The sequence below is a fragment of the Silurus aristotelis genome (genome assembly GCF_946808225.1).
Source record: "Silurus aristotelis genome assembly, chromosome: 2".
In the NCBI taxonomy this organism is placed as follows: domain Eukaryota; kingdom Metazoa; phylum Chordata; class Actinopteri; order Siluriformes; family Siluridae; genus Silurus; species Silurus aristotelis.
The window spans coordinates 883,190-907,871 of record NC_139575.1 but is presented as its reverse complement, the minus strand read 5'-3'; the positions used below and the strand labels follow the sequence as shown (position 1 = coordinate 907,871).

At 45.0% G+C, this 24,682-nt stretch overlaps 2 protein-coding genes across 2 annotated transcripts in view; both read left to right on the top strand.

Moving 5' to 3' along the window:
• The window catches only part of LOC310738875 (uncharacterized protein), a 183,583-nt gene that overhangs the window by 80,425 nt on the left and 78,476 nt on the right, over positions 1-24,682 (top strand). The gene's annotated exons all lie outside the window — the stretch shown is intronic.
• Positions 1-24,682, top strand: part of LOC310737784 (sodium channel protein type 8 subunit alpha-like) — a 49,874-nt gene that overhangs the window by 23,980 nt on the left and 1,212 nt on the right. The window contains exons 14-21 of the mRNA XM_083562425.1: positions 921-1,094; positions 4,090-4,212; positions 7,061-7,345; positions 7,597-7,650; positions 21,010-21,151; positions 21,513-21,610; positions 21,700-21,970; positions 22,312-24,682. The exon at positions 22,312-24,682 is cut by the window's right edge and continues 1,212 nt beyond it. Coding sequence (XP_083418551.1) covers positions 921-1,094; positions 4,090-4,212; positions 7,061-7,345; positions 7,597-7,650; positions 21,010-21,151; positions 21,513-21,610; positions 21,700-21,970; positions 22,312-23,468 — 2,304 coding nt within the window. The 3' untranslated portion in view covers positions 23,469-24,682. The remainder of the gene's footprint in view (positions 1-920; positions 1,095-4,089; positions 4,213-7,060; positions 7,346-7,596; positions 7,651-21,009; positions 21,152-21,512; positions 21,611-21,699; positions 21,971-22,311) is intronic.

Genomic DNA, 24,682 nt, shown 5'->3' with positions numbered 1-24,682 from the left:
ATATGAGCTTGTAGTGCCACCTTGTGGTCAATTTTATAGCTGACGCTAAACTTCTCATTACACACATGTTACACTGTCTGGAGAGAGAGAGTGTGTGTGTGTATGTGTGTGTATGTGTGTGTGTGTGTGTGTGTGTGTGTGTGTGTGTGTGTGTGTGTGTGTGTGTGTGTGACAAGTATGTTTTAACCTGCAGTGTTAGCTTCTTTTTTTAACAATCATGATGGAAGATGTAGATTGGGTTGTGGAAAAGAGTATTGACAAAATCAGTGGAACTGGCTTTTCTTCACAACCAGTGTGGAACTGATGCACAGAAGAAATGTGGATAGAAGAAGACAGTGCGATGATCTGAAGATGCTTTAGTTTCTTATGTTTCGAATCAGTAACATCATGCAGCAGTAACATAAAGTAGCTGTGAAGTGAGGAACACAGGAACATTCAGGATCAGTGAGAACACTGAGATGGTGAGATGATGAGGAGTGGATCAGGGAGCAGAAGCTTTTCACACATCAGCTGGATTTTACATCACTGACCTCGATAGACATTTGAAATATTTCAGTCTGCATTTAATACATGATTATTTTTATTGTTTGTATAAAAACTGAATAAAATAAAAATGTGATAGAAATTCTAAAAACACTGCAGCATAAGGTGTAGAGTAGATTTACCCTTTCTCTCACTCATCTCTCACTCTGTCTCCCTGTATCTCACCCTGTTTCACCTCATTTTCTCCTCATGTCTCGCCTTATCTCATATCTCCCATTATCTCATGTCTCCCCGTATCTTATATATCCCTGTATATTATGTCTCCCTGTGCCCTCACATCTCCCCTTATCTCATGTCTCTCTGTCTGTCTTTCTCATGTGTTCTCATTATTTAATGTCTCCCCTTATCTCATGTGTCTCCCTGTGTCTCTCTGACAGGCGTTTGAGGACGTGTATATAGAACAGAGGAAAACAATTCAGATTATTCTGGAATATGCAGATCGAGTCTTCACCTACATCTTCATCCTGGAAATGCTGCTGAAATGGGTCGCGTACGGCTTCGTCAAATATTTCACTAACGCCTGGTGCTGGTTAGACTTCTTCATCGTAGACGTGAGTGTCACTTTACTGTTACTTAATGTCTGTCTGTCTGTCTGTCTGTCTGTCTGTCTGTCTGTCTGTCTGTCTGTCTGTTTGTCTGTCTGTCTCTCTGTCTGTCCATCTGTCTGACTGTCTGTCTGTTTTTCTCTGTGTCTGTATGTTTCTATCTCTCTGTCTGCATGTACTGTATGTATTTGTCTTTTCCAGTCTCTCTCTCTATCTGGGGCTCCGTTATCTGTCTCTCTGTGTGCCTTTCTTTCTATCTCTCATTTTGTCTCCATGTCTTTTTTCTCTGACTCTCTGAACAGACCTGAGGAACAGAGTTTATCACAGCTGTAATAATGGTGTTAATAATGATGATGATGATGATGATGATGATGATGATGATGATGATGATGAACAGATTGAGTGTATAAAGTGTGAGTCGCTGCTCATTTTCTTTTCTCCCACTGAGGAAGTGCACACAGGTTCTCTGTGTGTATGTGATATACATATATATATATGTGTGTGTGTGTGTGTCTGTGTGTGTGTGTGTCTGATCACTGTACTTAAAAAAAAAGAACAAACTTTCTTTCTTTCTTTCTTTCTTTCTTTCTTTCTTTCTTTCTTTCTTTCTTTCTTTCTTTCTTTCTTTCTTCCTTTCTTCCTTCCTTCCTTCGTTTCTTCCTTCCTTCCTTCCTTTCTTTCAACCGTAACTTTTTCTATCCTCCTTTTTTCTTCGTCTGTGATCGTTTCATTCCTTCATCTTTTTTTTTTTTTTTTTACTTACTGTATCTCTTTGATGAAGTGTGTGTGTGTGTGTGTGTGTGTGTGTGTGTGTGTGTGTGTGTGTGTGTGTGTGTGTGATGAGTAATGAGTTTTTTCCCTGCACTTTCGGTCATGTGATGTGTGATATGATGTAGTTTAGCGGCGTAGCGACTGCAGGCATGTGCAGAAGGAAACTTCATCACCACATTTCAGAAACTCTCGCTGTCCTGCGGTGTAAACATTTGTCAGGTTTTGATGATGATCCTGTGGAGAGGATCAGGGGGCAAGGCTTCACCTGTTCACATCAATCCTGAGAAAAAAGATCAGATCACAAGGCAAAATTCCTCAATACCTCACAGAAGGACAGAGAGAGAAAATAGAGACATACAGAGAGAGATTGAGACAGACAGACAAAGAGACAAAATAATAGCGAGCCAGACGGATAGATACAGACAAAGACAGAAAGAGACACAAAAGAAATTGACAAAGTGATAGAGACAAGCAGACAAACAGATTCAGAAAGAGACAGATAGACAGAAAAAGATAAATATAGACACAGAAAAGACAGAAAGAGAGACAGACAATGAGAGATAGATGTAGATAAATATATATATTATAGATAGAGTTAGAGAGAGAGACAGACCAATACATAATGAGAGACAAGAAGCCAGAGAGACATATAGAGACAGACAGACAGACAGACAGACAGACAGACAGACAGACAGACAGACAGACAGACAGATACATATAAAGATAAATTGAGAGACAGGAAGACAAAGTGATGGATAGAGACAGATTGTGATATAGACAGGCAGACAGAATAGACATATAGAGAGAAGAAATAAAGAGAAGAATAGACAGATGCAGAAAGGAAAATATTTTGTATATGCTGATGATTAACTGATGATTCAGTGAAAACTAATCAAGGTAGAACAGGGCTATAACCACGCCCCCAACACTGGGGATTACCACGCCCCCAACACTGGGGATAACCATGCCCCCAACACCGTGGAAATCACACCCCCAACATCAGGAATAACCACACCCACAACACGGGGTGTATAACTATGCCCATGACACTTGGGAAGACCCCACCTAATGTTTTTTGAGGGAGGGGCGATTCAGAGCCGTTTCTGATTGGATGTTGTGGGTCAGGGTAATTGGGGGCGTTTCCTCCTCAGTGTAATGGCAGTTATGGCCCTGGTGTGAACTTTTTCAGGTTCATTAATAACGTTCTGTGATTGAAATAAAACCTGTGGCAAAAGTGGCAGTGAGTTTGTGTGTGTTGTGTTCAGGAGAAGGAGACGAGACAAGACGGTAAGTGAGACGTTCTCAGCTGGACTAACATGAGTGTAAGTTTGTTGATGCGGATCTGAGAGAGTTTTGCGATTCTCTGACAGGTGACTTGTCTCTCTTTAGCCCTGATGGAGCCCGAGGCACTGAGGTGGCCTGTGATTGGCCGGGAGTGAGAGAGGGGGGCAGGGTAAGGTCACTGTTAGGACTCTTCTTCTCTCTAACAGGAGTTCGTTTCCTCTCTCTCTCTCTCTCTCTCTCTCTCTCTCTCTCTCTCTCTCTCTCTTCCTTTCTGCCCCCTTGCTGTCTTTAACCCCGCCCCTAACCCTCCTTTTCCACCCTCAACGACTGTGTACTGGTCTTGTGTGTACTGTATGCGGTTGGCGTGTTCGTACGTATTGTGTATTTCTGTCATGTTAACAGTATGGTGGATGTGTTCGTATGTATGTGCACTCTCTCTCCTTTCTCTCTTTCTCTTAACATTTCTCCCATGATCTCTGTTTCTCTCCCGGATCTATTAAGACACTCGTTTCCTTCCAGGTTTGCTGTTTTTACGCTGCTTTCCGACTTTCTGCGATAACTGAACTAATCACAAATAAACAAACAGACAAACAAACAAACAAACAAACAAACAAAATTGACAAAAAGAAACAGTGAAGGTTCAGATGCTTTGGAGGTGTTCACCATCCCTAGTGCAGCAGATAACCCATGTCTAACCTTCTCTCTCTTTCTTTCTTTCTCTCGTTCTTTTCTTTTGTGTGTTAATATGCACTTATATACATACATACGAACGGATGCAGACATGCTTTGAATTATGTATGTATATATGTGTCATGTGTCTTTAACTCTCCAGTGTAAAAGCACCATAGGGTTCTTTCTCTCGCTCTCTATTACCCCGCCATCCTTCCTGACTTAAACACTTTGTCCCTCTCTTCCTCTCTGTCTTTCTCTTTTTCCCTTTATATAGGTCTCTATTGTCAGCCTTATAGCTAATGCGCTGGGGTATTCAGACTTGGGCCCCATTAAGTCCCTGAGGACTTTGCGGGCCCTCAGGCCCCTGAGAGCTTTGTCCCGGTTTGAGGGAATGAGGGTAAGATCCGTAGCTGCCCAGTGCATGTCCCTCGCTCTTTGAAACACGATCGCATGCCAAGAACCACCATCATGCAAAAAAAAGGAAAAAAAAGCTAATCATAGCTAGCTAGAGAAAATAGAGTAAAGTTCAAAGGGTTTCAGTGTGACATCAGCTGAAACTAATACACGCTAAATGCATGCTTTATGCATGAAATTATTGCATGATCCGAAAACGTTTTTCACAAAGTCCCTCTGAACTCGTTAAAAAAAAAAAAAAAAAAAAGATCAGGGAGAGGGTGGGGCTTAATCTGTTCACTTTGTGATGTAATAAAGTTATAAAACATGTTGCTTAGCCAACAGGAGCGGAAATGATCTTATCTGCTGTTTTTCATTCATTTATTAGGCAGCGTAAATCTTTCTGCATGAAAGCGACATGTTCAGGGGACTTGGATGTTAACGTGAGATAAAAACAGGGTTACGTATTAAAACGCAAGCTGCTTCATCACAAACCCGCATTAGCATTAGCGCTGGGGCTGTTCACATCTCAACCGTCTCACCATTAACCCCGCCCACTTCCCAATCCCGCCCCTCATGCCAAGGAGACGTGCATTATTTACACGTTATTTATTGTGTAGTTTGTGGGCGTGGCCTCTGGTTTTTTTGTTTTATATATATATATATATAAGAAATAGTAGTCCAAACACTATATTGCAAAAGTTTGTGGACACCTGGTCAAAAGTACGGTATTTACTTTGAAAGCATTGCATTCCACATTTAGTCCCAATTTGCTGTTATAATTCCCTCCACTTTTCTGGGAAGATGTTCTACAAGACGTTCTAGAATGTTCTTGTTTACATTTGTAAACCACATATGGCAGGAAAGGACAGGTGTCTTAATACATTTGGAAGATCCTACGTGTTCTAATACATTAGAAGAGCCAAATGTGTTCACAAACGTTCATGGGCAGGTGTTCACAATCTTCTGGCCATATATTGTATACACATGTATGTATATTGTAATAATAACCCAAATAAACCACTGCAGGAATCAGGGTGAAAATCAGACCTTTGAGGTAAAAGTGCACATCCTCATTCTAGCTTTAATCTACAGCAATTGCTACAGTCACTCATCAGATCATTTCAGCACCATCGATATCCACACCTGTCTGAAATGACTTAAGGAACAAAGATCTAGAAGGGAAACTGTGAGTGGAGAACCAAAAAAACATTAGTTAGTGTATGTTTCAGAGAAGAACATGGTGAGAAGGTAGAAGGTTATTATGTGTTTGGAGAAGAACATGGTAAGCAGGTAGAAGGTTAATGTGTGTTTGGAGAAGAACGTGGTGAGCAGGTACAAGGTTACTGTGTTTTTGAAGAAGAACATGGTGAGCAGGTAGGTAAAAAGTATGTCCTGCTGCTGGCTCTGCATGAACTTCTGCTGGCCTGTCATCTCAGAGCTTCATCCAACCGGCCTGTGTGTCATCATAAACATCATTGCTTTTGTGTAACTCATGAGAAAAAGCTGGAGTGGTGAAGCCTGAGTAGATGCCTCCTGGCTTGAATCAATGATCGGTTCTTGCAGATCTCTAGCAGTACACTGGCATGGCGAGGGTTTATCCTGTTCAGATCTAAACCCAACCCTGTGGTGATGGTCTCCACAAATTGGTGGACAAAAGCTGAGGAAATGAGCTCACGCTTGCTGGTTGCTTTAAAATTTGATATCGGTGCAAAAAAAACTCTTTAATATTCAGCTGGATGTAAGAACTGGAGGTTCATGTTTGTTTGAATCAGATGTTTTGGTGACCATCAACATGTTCCACAAACCGCTGTAGGTCTGAAGTCAGCCATCCAGTGTGCAGCTCCAGAGGGTTTATGTGAGAACTGAAACCACACGACTTACAGTGAATTTTACTCGTTTAACTTTTAAGCATTCAGCGTCATTTTGCAGGAGTTATCTGATCTTCTCAAAAACATCAAAATTAGGGTCAAAAGTTTTGTGACACCTGATCCTACGTGCTTCTTCACCAAACTGTTTGAGACACTCAATTGTGTATGGCTCCTTTGGATGCATGAGCCTGAAATTATTCCTCCAGTTGAAGTAGGAGACCCAAATCTACCACAAAGACAGCTCCATGAAGATCTGCTTTCCATGGGTTAAAGTGGAAGATCTTCTGCTATAGAGCTCCAAGCCTATTGAACATGAATGAATGTGAACGCTGACCCAGACCTCAGTACCTGACTTTACTAACACACCCGTAGTGCGCAAAACAAAACCCGAGATTAACAAGGTGCTACACAGCGTAGTTTTGTGCAGTGTAAATGGGGATGTGGTAGTGAGCGAGTGGTCACAGTGACGCTGCTGAACTCTTCCTCCTGGTCTTGTCCCCTGCACTGCTGTGTACGTTTCCAAGTTTAATCATAAAAAACATTGACCGTGTGCTCAGTGTGAGGCGGAGACTAAATGTAATGTTTTTGAGGAAACTCGATTTGTAACTGTTCTGCACGTAAACGTGTGCACACGTGCACCGAACTGAAAGCCCTGCACCGACACGTGCACAGGAACACCGCTAATAACAGCAGATGGACACTAAATGTGGAACGAGATGTTCAAAAAGAGGCACAGAGCAAACTTATGGTCAGGTGTCCACAAACTCTTCGGCCCTGCAGTGTAGTGAGGTTTAAACATCAGATTTATTGATTAATGCCACTGTTGCGTTCCATATATGATTGAAATAAAGAGTGGAGTTAGTTAGAGTGGAGTTCCCTTCAACACCTCACATAATAAAACAGCTTAATGATGTGGGGAACTTACAGCTAAATGTGCTTTCTCTCTCTCTCCCCTCCCCCCCTCCCCTCCCCCACGATAAGGTGGTGGTAAACGCCCTGGTAGGTGCCATCCCATCCATCATGAACGTGCTGCTGGTGTGTTTGATCTTCTGGCTGATCTTCAGTATTATGGGAGTGAACCTGTTTGCTGGAAAGTACTATTACTGCTTCAATGAGACGAACGAGAAATATTTCGAGACTGTTGAAGTCAACAACAAGACGGAGTGTTTTGCGCTCATCAATGCCAATCACTCCGAGGTTCGCTGGAAGAACGTCAAGATCAACTTCGATAACGTGGGTGCTGGATATCTGGCACTCTTACAAGTGGTGGGTTTGATTCGATTCTTTAAAAAAAAACCGTTGTTACATGGCAATGATGAAACTTCAGCTGTTTTAACGCTGTAGCGTTGTGCATGATGAAGATCAATGCAGGTTCAGTGTTATTATTTTATGGTGTATCTTCACTACATGTCCTACAATCTTTGTTATCTTTGTCTGACTTTTGAGTTTATATTCAAAAATCCAGAAATGCTCTGAAAAAGAAGATTGAACTGTTTTCTGATGTTCTGCTCCATCAGGCCACGTTTAAAGGCTGGATGGACATCATGTACGCAGCAGTGGATTCCAGAAAGGTAAAGAAAATAGGTGACCTTATCGCCATTTTGTAAGAGTTTTGTAATGAATTGAACACTTTCCCTCTTTACATCACCACGTTTACATGCAGTCTTATGCATTCCAAACACACCTGACTGGAGCTCATCACGAGAAACAGTCACCAAAATACCAACATAATCAAAAAAGAAATAAAAAATACAAATAAATTATGAGGATATAAAGAAGGAATGAATTTTCCATCTGTCTCAGGAACTGGTGTATTCCATCACTAAGGTTGAAATATGAGATGGTCAAAATATTCCATTCTGGTATTCTGGTTTTGTAACATGGCAACAGACGGCAGCACAAGTTTACACGCACAGTCACAGGGACCACCGACCTTCATAAGTCAGTGTGCCAATAGTGTGCCCTCTCCGAAACGCACACCTACACACAGACGTACTCACCCTCTCCGAAACGCACACCTACACACAGACGTACTCACCCTCTCCGAAACGCACACCTACACACAGACGTACACACCCTCTCCGAAACGCACACCTACACACAGACGTACTCACCCTCTCCGAAACGCACACCTACACACAGACGTACACACCCTCTCCGAAACACACACCTACACACAGACGTACTCACCCTCTCCGAAACACACACCTACACACAGACGTACTCACCCTCTCCGAAACGCACACCTACACACAGACGTACTCACCCTCTCCGAAACACACACCTACACACAGACGTACTCACCCTCTCCGAAACGCACACCTACACACAGACGTACACACCCTCTCCGAAACGCACACCTACACACAGACGTACACACCCTCTCCGAAACACACACCTACACACAGACGTACTCACCCTCTCCGAAACACACACCTACACACAGACGTACACACCCTCTCCGAAACGCACACCTACACACAGACGTACTCACCCTCTCCGAAACACACACCTACACACAGACGTACTCACCCTCTCCGAAACGCACACCTACACACAGACGTACTCACCCTCTCCGAAACACACACCTACACACAGACGTACACACCCTCTCCAAAACACACACCTACACACAGACGTACTCACCCTCTCCGAAACACACACTTACACACAGACGTACTCACCCTCTCCGAAACACACACCTACACACAGACGTACTCACCCTCTCCGAAACGCACACCTACACACAGACGTACACACCCTCTCCGAAACGCACACCTACACACAGACGTACTCACCCTCTCCAAAACACACACCTACACACAGATGTACACACCCTCTCCAAAACACACACCTACACACAGACGTACTCACCCTCTCCGAAACGCACACCTACACACAGACGTACTCACCCTCTCCGAAACACACACCTACACACAGACGTACACACCCTCTCCAAAACACACACCTACACACAGACGTACTCACCCTCTCCAAAACACACACTTACACACAGACGTACTCACCCTCTCCAAAACACACACCTACACACAGACGTACTCACCCTCTCCGAAACGCACACCTACACACAGACGTACACACCCTCTCCGAAACGCACACCTACACACAGACGTACTCACCCTCTCCAAAACACACACCTACACACAGATGTACACACCCTCTCCGAAACACACACCTACACACAGACGTACTCACCCTCTCCGAAACACACACCTACACACAGACGTACACACCCTCTCTAAAACACACACCTACACACAGACGTACACACCCTCTCTAAAACACACACCTACACACAGACGTACACACCCTCTCCAAAACACACACCTACACACAGACGTACTCACCCTCTCCAAAACACACACCTACACACAGACGTACACACCCTCTCTAAAACACACACCTACACACAGACGTACACACCCTCTCCAAAACACACACCTACACACAGACGTACACACCCTCTCCAAAACACACACCTACACACAGACGTACTCACCCTCTCCAAAACACACACCTACACACAGACGTACACACCCTCTCCAAAACACACACCTACACACAGACGTACTCACCCTCTCCAAAACACACACCTACACACAGACGTACACACCCTCTCCAAAACACACACCTACACACAGACGTACTCACCCTCTCCAAAACACACACCTACACACAGACGTACACAACCTCTCCAAAACACACACCTACACACAGACGTACTCACCCTCTCCGAAACGCACACCTACACACAGACGTACTCACCCTCTCCAAAACACACACCTACACACAGACGTACACACCCTCTCCAAAACACACACCTACACACAGACGTACTCACCCTCTCCAAAACACACACTTACACACAGACTACACACCCTCTCCAAAACACACACCTACACACAGACGTACTCACCCTCTCCAAAACACACACCTACACACAGACGTACACACCCTCTCCAAAACACACACCTACACACAGACGTACTCACCCTCTCCAAAACACACACCTACACACAGACGTACTCACCCTCTCCAAAACACACACCTACACACAGACGTACTCACCCTCTCCGAAACGCACACCTACACACAGACGTACTCACCCTCTCCAAAACACACACCTACACACAGACGTACTCACCCTCTCCGAAACGCACACCTACACACAGACGTACTCACCCTCTCCAAAACACACACATACACACAGACGTACACACCCTCTCCAAAACGCACACCTACACACAGACGTACACACCCTCTCCAAAACGCACACATACACACAGACGTACACACCCTCTCCAAAACGCACACATACACACAGACGTACACACCCTCTCCAAAACACACACCTACACACAGACGTACACAACCTCTCCAAAACACACACCTACACACAGACGTACTCACCCTCTCTAAAACACACACCTACACACAGACGTACACACCCTCTCCAAAACACACACCTACACACAGACGTACACACCCTCTCCAAAACGCACACCTACACACAGACGTACTCACCCTCTCCAAAACGCACACCTACACACAGACGTACACACCCTCTCCAAAACGCACACCTACACACAGACTTACACACCCTCTCCAAAACGCACACCTACACACAGACTTACACACCCTCTCCAAAACGCACACCTACACACAGACGTACACACCCTCTCCAAAACACACACCTACACACAGACATACACACCCTCTCCAAAACGCACACCTACACACAGACGTACACACCCTCTCCAAAACACACACATACACACAGACGTACACACCCTCTCCAAAACGCACACCTACACACAGACTTACACACCCTCTCCAAAACACACACCTACACACAGACGTACACACCCTCTCCAAAACACACACCTACACACAGACGTACACACCCTCTCCAAAACACACACCTACACACAGACGTACTCACCCTCTCCAAAACACACACCTACACTCAGACTTACACACCCTCTCCAAAACACACACCTACACACAGACGTACACACCCTCTCCAAAACGCACACCTACACACAGACGTACACACCCTCTCCAAAACGCACACATACACACAGACGTACACACCCTCTCCAAAACGCACACATACACACAGACGTACACACCCTCTCCAAAACACACACCTACACACAGACGTACACAACCTCTCCAAAACAAACATCTCCACACAAAACACACACCTACACACAGACGTACACACCCTCTCCAAAACACACACCTACACACAGACGTACACACCCTCTCCAAAACGCACACCTACACACAGACGTACACACCCTCTCCAAAACACACACCTACACACAGACGTACACACCCTCTCCAAAACGCACACCTACACACAGACGTACACACCCTCTCCAAAACGCACACCTACACACAGACGTACACACCCTCTCCAAAACGCACACATACACACAGACGTACACACCCTCTCCAAAACGCACACATACACACAGACGTACACACCCTCTCCAAAACACACACCTACACACAGACGTACACAACCTCTCCAAAACAAACATCTCCACACAAAACACACACCTACACACAGACATACACACCCTCTCCAAAACACACACCTACACACAGACGTACACACCCTCTCCAAAACACACACCTACACACAGACATACACACACCTCCACACAAAACACACACCTACACACCCTTCCCAAAACATGCACCTACACACAGACATACACACCCTCTCCAAAACACACACCTACACACAGACGTACACAACCTCTCCAAAACACACACCTCCACACAAAACACAGACCTACACACAGATGTACAAACCCTCTAAAAAAAACACACACCTCCACACAAAACACACACCTCCACACAGACGTACACAACCTCTCCAAAACACACACCTCCACACAAAACACAGACCTCCACACAAAACACACACCTACAAACAGACGTACACACCATCTCCAAAACACACACCTCCACACAAAACACACACCTACAAACAGACGTACACACCCTCTCCAAAACACACATCTGCACACAGACGTACACACCCTTTCCAAAACACACACTTACACACAGACGTACACACCCTCTCGAAAACATGCACCTACACACATACATACACAACCTCTCCAAAACAAACATCTCCACACAAAACACACACCTACACACAGACATACACACCTACACACAGACGTACACACACTCTCCAAAACACACACCTACACAAAGATGTACACACACTTCCACACAAAACACACACCTACACACCCTTTCCAAAACATGCACCTACACACAGACATACACACCCTCTCCAAAACATGCACCTACACACAGACAGACACACCCTCTCCAAAACACACACCTACACAGACGTACACAACCTCTCCAAAACACACACCTCCACACAAAAAACAGACCTACACACAGACGTACAAACCCTCTCAAAAAAACACACACCTCCACACAAAACACACACCTCCACACAGACGTACACACCCTCTCCAAAACACACACCTCCACACAAAACACAGACCTCCACACAAAACACACACCTACACACAGACGTACACACCATCTCCAAAACACACACCCCCACACAAAGCACACACCTACAAACAGACGTACACACTCTCTCCAAAACACACACCTACACACAGACGTACACACCCTTTCCAAAACACACACCTACACACAGATGTACACACCCTCTCCAAAACACACACCTCCACACAAAACACATACCTACACACAGACATACACACCCTCTCCAGAACACACACCTACAAACAGACGTACACACTCTCTCCAAAACACACACCTACACACAGACGTACACACCCTTTCCAAAACACACACCTACACACAGATGTACACACCCTCTCCAAAACACACACCTCCACACAAAACACATACCTACACACAGACATACACACCCTCTCCAAAACACACACCTACACACAGACATACACACCCTCTCCAAAACACACACCTACACACAGACGTACACACCCTCTCCAAAACACACACCTACACACACATACACACCCTCTCCAAAACACACACCTACACACAGACGTACACACCATCTCCAAAACACACACCTCCACACAAAACACACACCTACAAACAAACGTACACACTCTCTCCAAAACACACACCTACACACAGACGTACACACCCTTTCCAAAACACACACCTACACACAGACATACATACCCTCTCCAAAACACACACCTACACATAGACGTACACACCCTCTCCAAAACACACACCTACACACAGACGTACACACCCTCTCCAAAACACACACCTACACACAGACGTACACACCCTCTCCAAAACACACACCTACACATAGACGTACACACCCTCTCCAAAACACACACCTACACACAGATGTACACACCCTCTCCAAAACACACACCTACACACAGACGTACACACCCTCTCCAAAACACACACCTACACACAGACGTACACACCCTCTCCAAAACACACACCTACACACAGACGTACACACACCTCCACACAAAACACACACCTACACACAGACGTACACACCCTCTCCAAAACATGCACCTACACACAGACAGACCCACCCTCTCCAAAACACACACCTACACACAGACGTACACACACCTCCACACAAAACACACACCTACACACAGACGTACACACCCTCTCCAAAACATGCACCTACACACAGACAGACACACCCTCTCCAAAACACACACTTACACACAGACGTACACACCCTCTCCAAAACACACACCTAAACACAGACGTACACAACCTCTCCAAAACACACACATCCACACAAAACACAGACCTCCACACAAAACACACAGCTACACACAGACGTAAACACCCTCTCTAAAACACACCTACACACAGACCTACACACCCTCTCCAAAACACACACCTCCACACAAAACACACACCTACAAACAGACGTACACACCCTTTCCAAAAGACACACCTACACACAGATGTACACACCCTCTCAAAAACACACACCCCCACACAAAACACATACCTACACACAGACATACACACCCTCTTCAAAACACATCTACACACAGACATACACACCCTCTCCAAAACACACACCTACACACAGACGTACACACCCTTTCCAAAACACACACCTACACACAGATGTACACACCCTCTCCAAAACACACACCTCCACACAAAACACATACCTACACACAGACATACACACCCTATCCAAAACACACACCTACACACAGACGTACACACCCTCTCCAAAACACACACCTACACACAGACGTACACACCATCTCCAAAACACACACCTACACACAGACGTACACACCATCTCCAAAACACACACCTACACACAGACGTACACACCCTTTCCAAAACACACACCTACACACATTCGTACACACCCTCTCCAAAACACACACCTCCACACAAAACACATACCTACACACAGACATACACACCCTATCCAAAACACACACCTACACACAGACGTACACACCCTCTCCAAAACACACACCTACACACAGACGTACACACCATCTCCAAAACACACACCTCCACACACAACACACACCTACAAACAGACGTACACACTCTATCCAAAACACACACCTACACACAGACGTACACACCCTTTCCAAAACACACACCTACACACAGATGTACACACCCTCTCCAAAACACACACCTACACACAGACGTACACACCCTCTCCAAAACACACACCTACACACAGACGTACACACCTTCTCCAAAACACACACCTACACACAGACGTACACACCCTCTTCAAAACACACACCTACACACAGACGTACATACCCTCTCCAAAACACACACCTACACACAGACGTACACACCATCTCCAAAACACACACCTCCACACAAAACACACACCTACAAACAAACGTACACACTCTCTCCAAAACACACACCTACACACAGACGTACACACCCTTTCCAAAACACACACCTACACACAGACATACATACCCTCTCCAAAACACACACCTCCACACAAAACACATATCCTAAACACAGACATACACACCCTCTCCAAAACACACACCTACACACAGACGTACACACCCTCTCCAAAACACACACCTACACACAGACGTACACACCATCTCCAAAACACACACCTCCACACAAAACACACACCTACAAACAGACGTACACACTCTATCCAAAACACACACCTACACACAGACGTACACACCCTTTCCAAAACACACACCTACACACAGACGTACACACCCTCTCCAAAACACACACCTCCACACAAAACACATACCTACACACAGACATACACACCCTATCCAAAACACACACCTACACACAGACGTACACACCCTCTCCAAAACACACACCTACACACAGACGTACACACCATCTCCAAAACACACACCTCCACACACAACACACACCTACAAACAGACGTACACACTCTATCCAAAACACACACCTACACACAGACGTACACACCCTTTCCAAAACACACACCTACACACAGACGTACACACACCTCCACACAAAACACACACCTACACACAGACGTACACACCCTCTCCAAAACATGCACCTACACACAGACAGACACACCCTCTCCAAAACACACACCTACACACAGACGTACACACACCTCCACACAAAACACACACCTACACACAGACGTACACACCCTCTCCAAAACATGCACCTACACACAGACAGACACACCCTCTCCAAAACACACACCTACACACAGACGTACACACCCTCTCCAAAACACACACCTACACACAGACGTACACACCATCTCCAAAACACACACCTACACACAGACGTACACACCATCTCCAAAACACACACCTACACACAGACGTACACACCCTTTCCAAAACACACACCTACACACATTCGTACACACCCTCTCCAAAACACACACCTCCACACAAAACACATACCTACACACAGACATACACACCCTATCCAAAACACACACCTACACACAGACGTACACACCCTCTCCAAAACACACACCTACACACAGACGTACACACCATCTCCAAAACACACACCTCCACACACAACACACACCTACAAACAGACGTACACACTCTATCCAAAACACACACCTACACACAGACGTACACACCCTTTCCAAAACACACACCTACACACAGATGTACACACCCTCTCCAAAACACACACCTACACACAGACGTACACACCCTCTCCAAAACACACACCTACACACAGACGTACACACCTTCTCCAAAACACACACCTACACACAGACGTACACACCCTCTTCAAAACACACACCTACACACAGACGTACATACCCTCTCCAAAACACACACCTACACACAGACGTACACACCATCTCCAAAACACACACCTCCACACAAAACACACACCTACAAACAAACGTACACACTCTCTCCAAAACACACACCTACACACAGACGTACACACCCTTTCCAAAACACACACCTACACACAGACATACATACCCTCTCCAAAACACACACCTCCACACAAAACACATATCCTAAACACAGACATACACACCCTCTCCAAAACACACACCTACACACAGACGTACACACCCTCTCCAAAACACACACCTACACACAGACGTACACACCATCTCCAAAACACACACCTCCACACAAAACACACACCTACAAACAGACGTACACACTCTATCCAAAACACACACCTACACACAGACGTACACACCCTTTCCAAAACACACACCTACACACAGACGTACACACCCTCTCCAAAACACACACCTCCACACAAAACACATACCTACACACAGACATACACACCCTATCCAAAACACACACCTACACACAGACGTACACACCCTCTCCAAAACACACACCTACACACAGACGTACACACCATCTCCAAAACACACACCTCCACACACAACACACACCTACAAACAGACGTACACACTCTATCCAAAACACACACCTACACACAGACGTACACACCCTTTCCAAAACACACACCTACACACAGACGTACACACACCTCCACACAAAACACACACCTACACACAGACGTACACACCCTCTCCAAAACATGCACCTACACACAGACAGACACACCCTCTCCAAAACACACACCTACACACAGACGTACACACACCTCCACACAAAACACACACCTACACACAGACGTACACACCCTCTCCAAAACATGCACCTACACACAGACAGACACACCCTCTCCAAAACACACACTTACACACAGACGTACACACCCTCTCCAAAACACACACCTACACACAGACGTACGCAACCTCTCCAAAACACACACATCCACACAAAACACAGACCTCCACACAAAACACACACCTACACACAGACGTAAACACCCTCTCTAAAACACACCTACACACAGACCTACACACCCTCTCCAAAACACACACCTCCACACAAAACACACACCTACAAACAGACGTACACACCCTTTCCAAAAGACACACCTACACACAGATGTACACACCCTCTCAAAAACACACACCCCCACACAAAACACATACCTACACACAGACATACACACCCTCTTCAAAACACACCTACACACAGACGTACACACCCTCTTCAAAACACATCTACACACAGACATACACACCCTCTCCAAAACACACACCTACACACAGACGTACACACCCTTTCCAAAACACACCCCCCCACACAAAACACATACCTACACACAGACGTACACACCCTCTTCAAAACACATCTACACACAGACATACACACCCTCTCCAAAACACACACCTACACACAGACGTACACACCCTTTCCAAAAGACACACCTACACACAGATGTACACACCCTCTCCAAAACACACCCCCCCACACAAAACACATACCTACACACAGACGTACACACCCTCTTCAAAACACATCTACACACAGACATACACACCCTCTCCAAAACACACACCTACACACAGATGTACACACCCTCTCCAAAACACACACCTCCACACAAAACACATACCTACACACAGACATACACACCCTCTCCAAAACACACACCTACACACAGACGTACACACCCTCTCCAAAACACACACCTACACACAGACGTACACACCATCTCCAAAACACACACCTCCACACAAAACACACACCTACAACACAGACGTACACACTTTCTCCAAAACACACACCTACACACAGACGTACACACCCTTTCCAAAACACACACCTACACACAGACGTACACACCCTCTTCAAAACACACACCTACACACAGACCTACACACAGACGTACACACCCTCTCCAAAACACACACCTACACACAGACGTACACACCCTGTTCAAAACACACACCTACACACAGACGTACACACCCTCTCTAAAACACACACATACACACAGACGTACACAACCTCTCCAAAACACACACATCCACACAAAACACAGACCTCCACACAAAAGACACACCTACACACAGACGTACACACCCTCTCTAAAACACACACTTACACACAGACCTACACACCCTCTCCAAAACACACACCTCCACACAAAACACACACCTACAAACAGACGTACACACCCTTTCCAAAAGACACACCTACACACAGATGTACACACCCTCTTCAAAACACACACACCCACACAAAACACATCTACACACAGACATACACACCCTCTCCAAAACACACACCTACACACAGATGTACACACCCTCTGTAAAACGTACACAGACAGTCAGACACAGACAAAACCACACACACAAGCAATGTTTACTGTATTGAGCTGCTACATTTATAGCCTGCATTAACACACACCTACACACAGACTTACATACCCTCTCCAAAACACACAACTACACACAGACGTACATACTCTCTTCAAAACACACAGGCACACAGACGTACACACCCTCTCCAAAACACACACCTACACACAGACGTACATACCCTCTCCAAAACACACAGGCACACAGACGTACACACCCTCTCCAAAACACACACCTACACACAGATGTACACACACCTCCACACAGAACACACACCCACACACAGACGTACAAACCCTCTCCAAAACACACACCCACACACAGACGTACACACTCTCTCCAAAACACACACCTACACACAGAACACACACCTACACACAGACGTACAAACCCTCTCCAAAACACACACCCACACACAGACGTACACACCCTCTCCAAAACACACACCTACACACAGACGTACATACCCTCTCCAAAACACACACCTACACACAGACGTACACACCCTCTCCAAAACACACACCTACACACAGACGTACACACCCTCTCCAAAACACACCTACACACAGACGTACACACCCTTTTTAAAACACACACCTACACACAGACGTACACACCCTCTCCAAAACACACACCTACACACAGACGTACACACCCTCTCCAAAACACACCTACACACAGGCGTACACACCCTCTCCAAAACACACACCTACACACAGACGTACACACGCTCTCCAAAACACACACCTACACACAGACGTACACACCCTCTCCAAAACACACACCTACACACAGACGTACATACCCTCTCCAAAACACACCTACACACAGACGTACACACCCTCTCCAAAACACACCTACACACAGACATACACACCCCTTTCAAAACACACACCTACATACAGACGTACACACACTCTCCAAAACACACCTACACACACTCTCCAGAACACACCTACACACAGACATACACACCCTCTCCAAAACACACACCTAAACCCAGACGTACACACCCTCTCCAAAACACACCTACACACAGACGTACACACCCTTTTCAAAACACACACCTACACACAGATGTACACACCCTTTTCAAACCACACCTACACACAGACGTACACACCCTCTCCAAAACACACCTACACACAGATGTACACACCCCTTTCAAAACACACACCTACACACAGACCTACACACCCTCTTCAAAACACACACCAACACACAGACGTACACACCCTTTTCAAAACACACACCTACACACAGACATACACACCCTCTTCAAAACACACACCTACACACAGATGAACACACTTTCTCCAAAACACACACCTACACACAGACATACACACCCTCTCCAAAACACACACCTACACACAGACGAACACACTTTCTCCAAAACACATACCTACACACATACGTACACACCCTTCCAAAGCACACACCTACACACAGACGTACACACCCCCTCTACAACACACAGACACACAGACGTACACACCCTCTCCAAAACACACACCTACACACAGACCCACACATCCTCTCCAAAACACACACCTCCACACAAAACACACACCTACACACAGACCTACACCCCCTTTCCAAAACACACACCTACACACAGACGTACACACCCTCTCCAAAACACACACCTACACACAGACGTCTACACCCTCTTCAAAACACACACCCACACACAGATGTACACACCCTCTCCAAAACACACAGACATACACACCCTCTGTAAAACACACACAGACAGACAGACGCACGCAGACAAAAACACACACACATTTACTGTAATGAGCTGCTACATTTATAGCCTGCATTTACACCATTAGTTTTGTGACTAGTGACTATAAAAGATACAGTATCTACAAAACTATTGCTGTATATTATTCAGATGAATTGTACTGGTGCTCATTATGAACCTGTGTTTGACCTGAATCTGTGCACATGTATATGAACATTAAATCTGCAATCCGAATGAGTCCAAACAGACCTTGTTCTTAGCTTAAATACACCCTTAATTATGATTCTTCCATTCGAATGCATATATCAGTGATTTATTTGAGGCATAAAATGTGTATCGTGAACTGTGAACATTTGTGCTGCTTGTTTCTAGGTTGGAGAGCAACCAAAGTATGAAGATAATCTGTACATGTACATCTACTTTGTCATCTTCATCATCTTCGGTTCATTCTTCACACTTAACCTCTTTATTGGTGTCATCATCGACAACTTCAACCAACAGAAGAAAAAGATAAGTGTTCTCTGTGTTTCATTAGAACATTCAACATGTTCCTCTCTGTAAAATTCCTGCCTCTGAACTCGTGACTCTGAACTGTTGGGGAATATCTGTATAATGTAAACTTTTGATGTGATGATTTTCAATCAGCATTGTCATTAGCTTTTGTCAGCGTTTGTTAAGGAGCTGGGATCTGTTCCATTTTACTACTTGTTTTAATTTCCTTCACAATTCTACTTTAACATGTTGCATTTGAAGGTGGTTTCTCAAAAGCCCCTGAAAGATCTTTTATTTGAACAAAAGTGTTTCAGAAATGTTCATCATTACCATTGGAGTTTTTCAGGTTGTAACCAGTGTCATTTTCTCCCTATACTTTGGAGGTCAGGATATCTTCATGACAGAAGAACAAAAGAAGTACTATAATGCTATGAAAAAATTGGGCTCAAAGAAACCACAGAAGCCCATCCCCAGACCACAGGTACCAAAACAAGCAGAAACTAACCACCGCACATAAACACTACAAATACTTTCCATTTATTCCTGTTTTCATCCACCTTTTTTTTCCAGAACAACATCCAGGGGATGGTGTTTGACTTTGTCACTCAACAAGCCTTCGACATCTCCATCATGATTCTCATCTGTCTCAACATGGTCACAATGATGGTGGAAACCGATGACCAGTCACCAGAGACAGAGAACATTTTGTACTGGGTCAACTTCGTCTTCATCGTTGTGTTCACTGGCGAGTTTGTGCTGAAGCTCTTTGCACTACGACATTACTACTTTACCAACGGCTGGAACATCTTTGACTGTGTGGTGGTGATTCTGTCTATTGTGGGTGAGTAGAATAACATGAGGGGGATAGAGATGAAGGGGCAGGACACACAGGGCTGGCTGGAGATTTGGCCAGTGGAACTCATGTCCAAATCAAGATTTTTGTTGCTGTGGCTGACAGGGATGTGTTTAATAGTGGGCATGACTGAGAGTGGGTGTGTCTGACAGGGACATGGTTGAGAGTGGGCATGGCAGACAAAGACATGGTTGAGAGTGGGCATGGCTCGATAGTAAAATAGATGTAAATCCTGATACACAAAAAAAATTTCCTTCTGAACATGATCTCTCTGTAAATGTTACATGATTTAATTTGCTTGACCATGCGTTCTGTTTCTCGTATCTCAGGTATGTTCCTGGCAGACCTGATCGAGAAGTACTTTGTGTCACCGACTCTGTTCAGGGTGATCCGCCTGGCTCGAATCGGTCGCATCTTGCGCTTAATCAAAGGAGCCAAGGGTATCCGGACTTTACTGTTTGCCTTAATGATGTCACTTCCTGCCCTGTTTAACATAGGCTTGCTGCTCTTCCTGGTCATGTTTATCTTCTCCATATTCGGCATGTCTAACTTCGCATATGTGAAGCGGGAACTCGGCATCGACGACATGTACAACTTTGAGACGTTCGGTAACAGCATGATCATCTTGTTCATGATCACCACGTCAGCAGGGTGGGATGGTTTGCTGGCTCCCATCCTTAACTACCCACCTGACTGCAACCCTGAGAAGGAGAACCCAGGAACCACAGTGAAGGGCAACTGCGGCAACCCATCTGTGGGAATCTTCTTCTTTGTCATGTACATTATTGTGTCCTTCTTGATTGTTGTAAACATGTACATCGCCATTATTCTGGAGAACTTCAGCGTCGCGACAGAGGAGAGCGCTGATCCGTTGTGCGAGGACGACTTTGAGTCCTTCTATGAGATCTGGGAGAAGTTTGACCCAGATGCTTCACAGTTTATCACCTTTGCCAAGCTGCCAGACTTTGCAGACACACTGGAACATCCTCTCCGTGTGCCGAAGCCCAACATCATCGAGCTCATCGCTATGGATCTCCCTATGGTTAGTGGGGATCGGATTCACTGCTTGGACATCCTGTTTGCTTTCACCAAACGCGTCCTGGGCGACAGCGGTGATCTGGATATGATGCGTCAGCAGATGGAGGAGCGCTTTGTGGCAGCAAATCCTTCCAAAGTGTCCTATGAGCCGATCACCACCACGCTGCGACGTAAGCAGGAGGAGGTTTCAGTCGTGATAATCCAGAGGGCGTACCGCGCTCACCTCAGCCGCCGGGGTTTCGTCTGCAAACGCCGACCTGCCAACAACAAGCTGGAAAACGGAGGGACAAATCAGGAGAAGAAAGAAGACACGCCCTCTACAGCATCCCTGCCATCTTACGACAGTGTAACCAAGCCTGAGAAGGAAAAGCAAGATGACAACAACGAGGGAAAGGGTCGTAAGGAGAAGGGCCGAAACCAAAAAGACGTCAGGGAATCGAAGTGTTAGAGCTGGACACATGGACAGCAAGAAAACCTCACGATAATGAATTTAATAACTAATCTCAAGCAAGATAAGCGGAAACCTTGAATCAGACTACACAGATACGTGTACAGATTAATTTCATTTGCAAGTAAGGAAACGTTATATTAAAAAAAAATTAGATCTGCAAATTAAAGGACAAGACAAAAAAAAATTGTTTACAAACTTCACAGGTGTACGAATGCGACGGAGAGCATTGGGGTTTCTTCAGTGCTTGACTCTTTAAAGTTAAACCAAACATAATCAGCTTCCTGTGTGACACTGTTGCATCAAAACTCAATCAGATGGGATCTTTTCACCGAGGACTGATACTTGATTATCGCGTATTAGAGGGCTACACTGCACTTCAGGACGGAACTTGTTGCTTATATATATATATATATATATATATATATATATATATATATATATATATATATATATATATATATATATATATATATTAAGGAAACCAAGGAATAAAAAAAGAATAATAAATCACAGCATGGTGTGTCGTTCCCCACATCTGGAGAATCCCGTGCTGATGCTGTGCTGCGTTTATGAACATTTCCGTGAAGGAACAAACGAACACTCCTGGGAGAATCAGCTTCCAAACACGAACAGCAGTGGAACCTGTGCAATTTCATTTCAGACAAACTCAAAGATTGATTGTGAGAGTAAGCAGAGATCAGTGGGGTGTGACAAACGAAAATCAAACGCTATCTTTGTGTTGGTCAGCGTTAAATATACTTTACACGGTCTTTACATTATTTGAGCGGCAAAAAAAAGAAAAGGCAGGAACAACAAAACACCTATGAAAGAGCGAAAGAAAATCGAGGTTTTGCCCATGCCACCCTCAGTAACTACGTCATCATATATTTGTTATTTATACTTCTGCATAAAAAAAAGCTTTTTTCTACATGGGATTTCACACTGATAAGGAAAGGAGGCGAATCCCACGGGGCCTCTGACTATTTCCGACATCTCAAAACGAATAATAAATTATTGTGCTTGTTCAATGCATAGAAATGACTTGCATGATGGCATGTTTTGATCAGGAATTCTTGCATGAATAATCATAGTCCACAAAAACGCTAATATAGACCGCACACAGTGGCTCGATCGTACATTAAAGGCTGTCCACTGGCTAAATTGAGTCGAATCTGACAACGCTGAAACCGAATCAACCCTGGAATCACCAT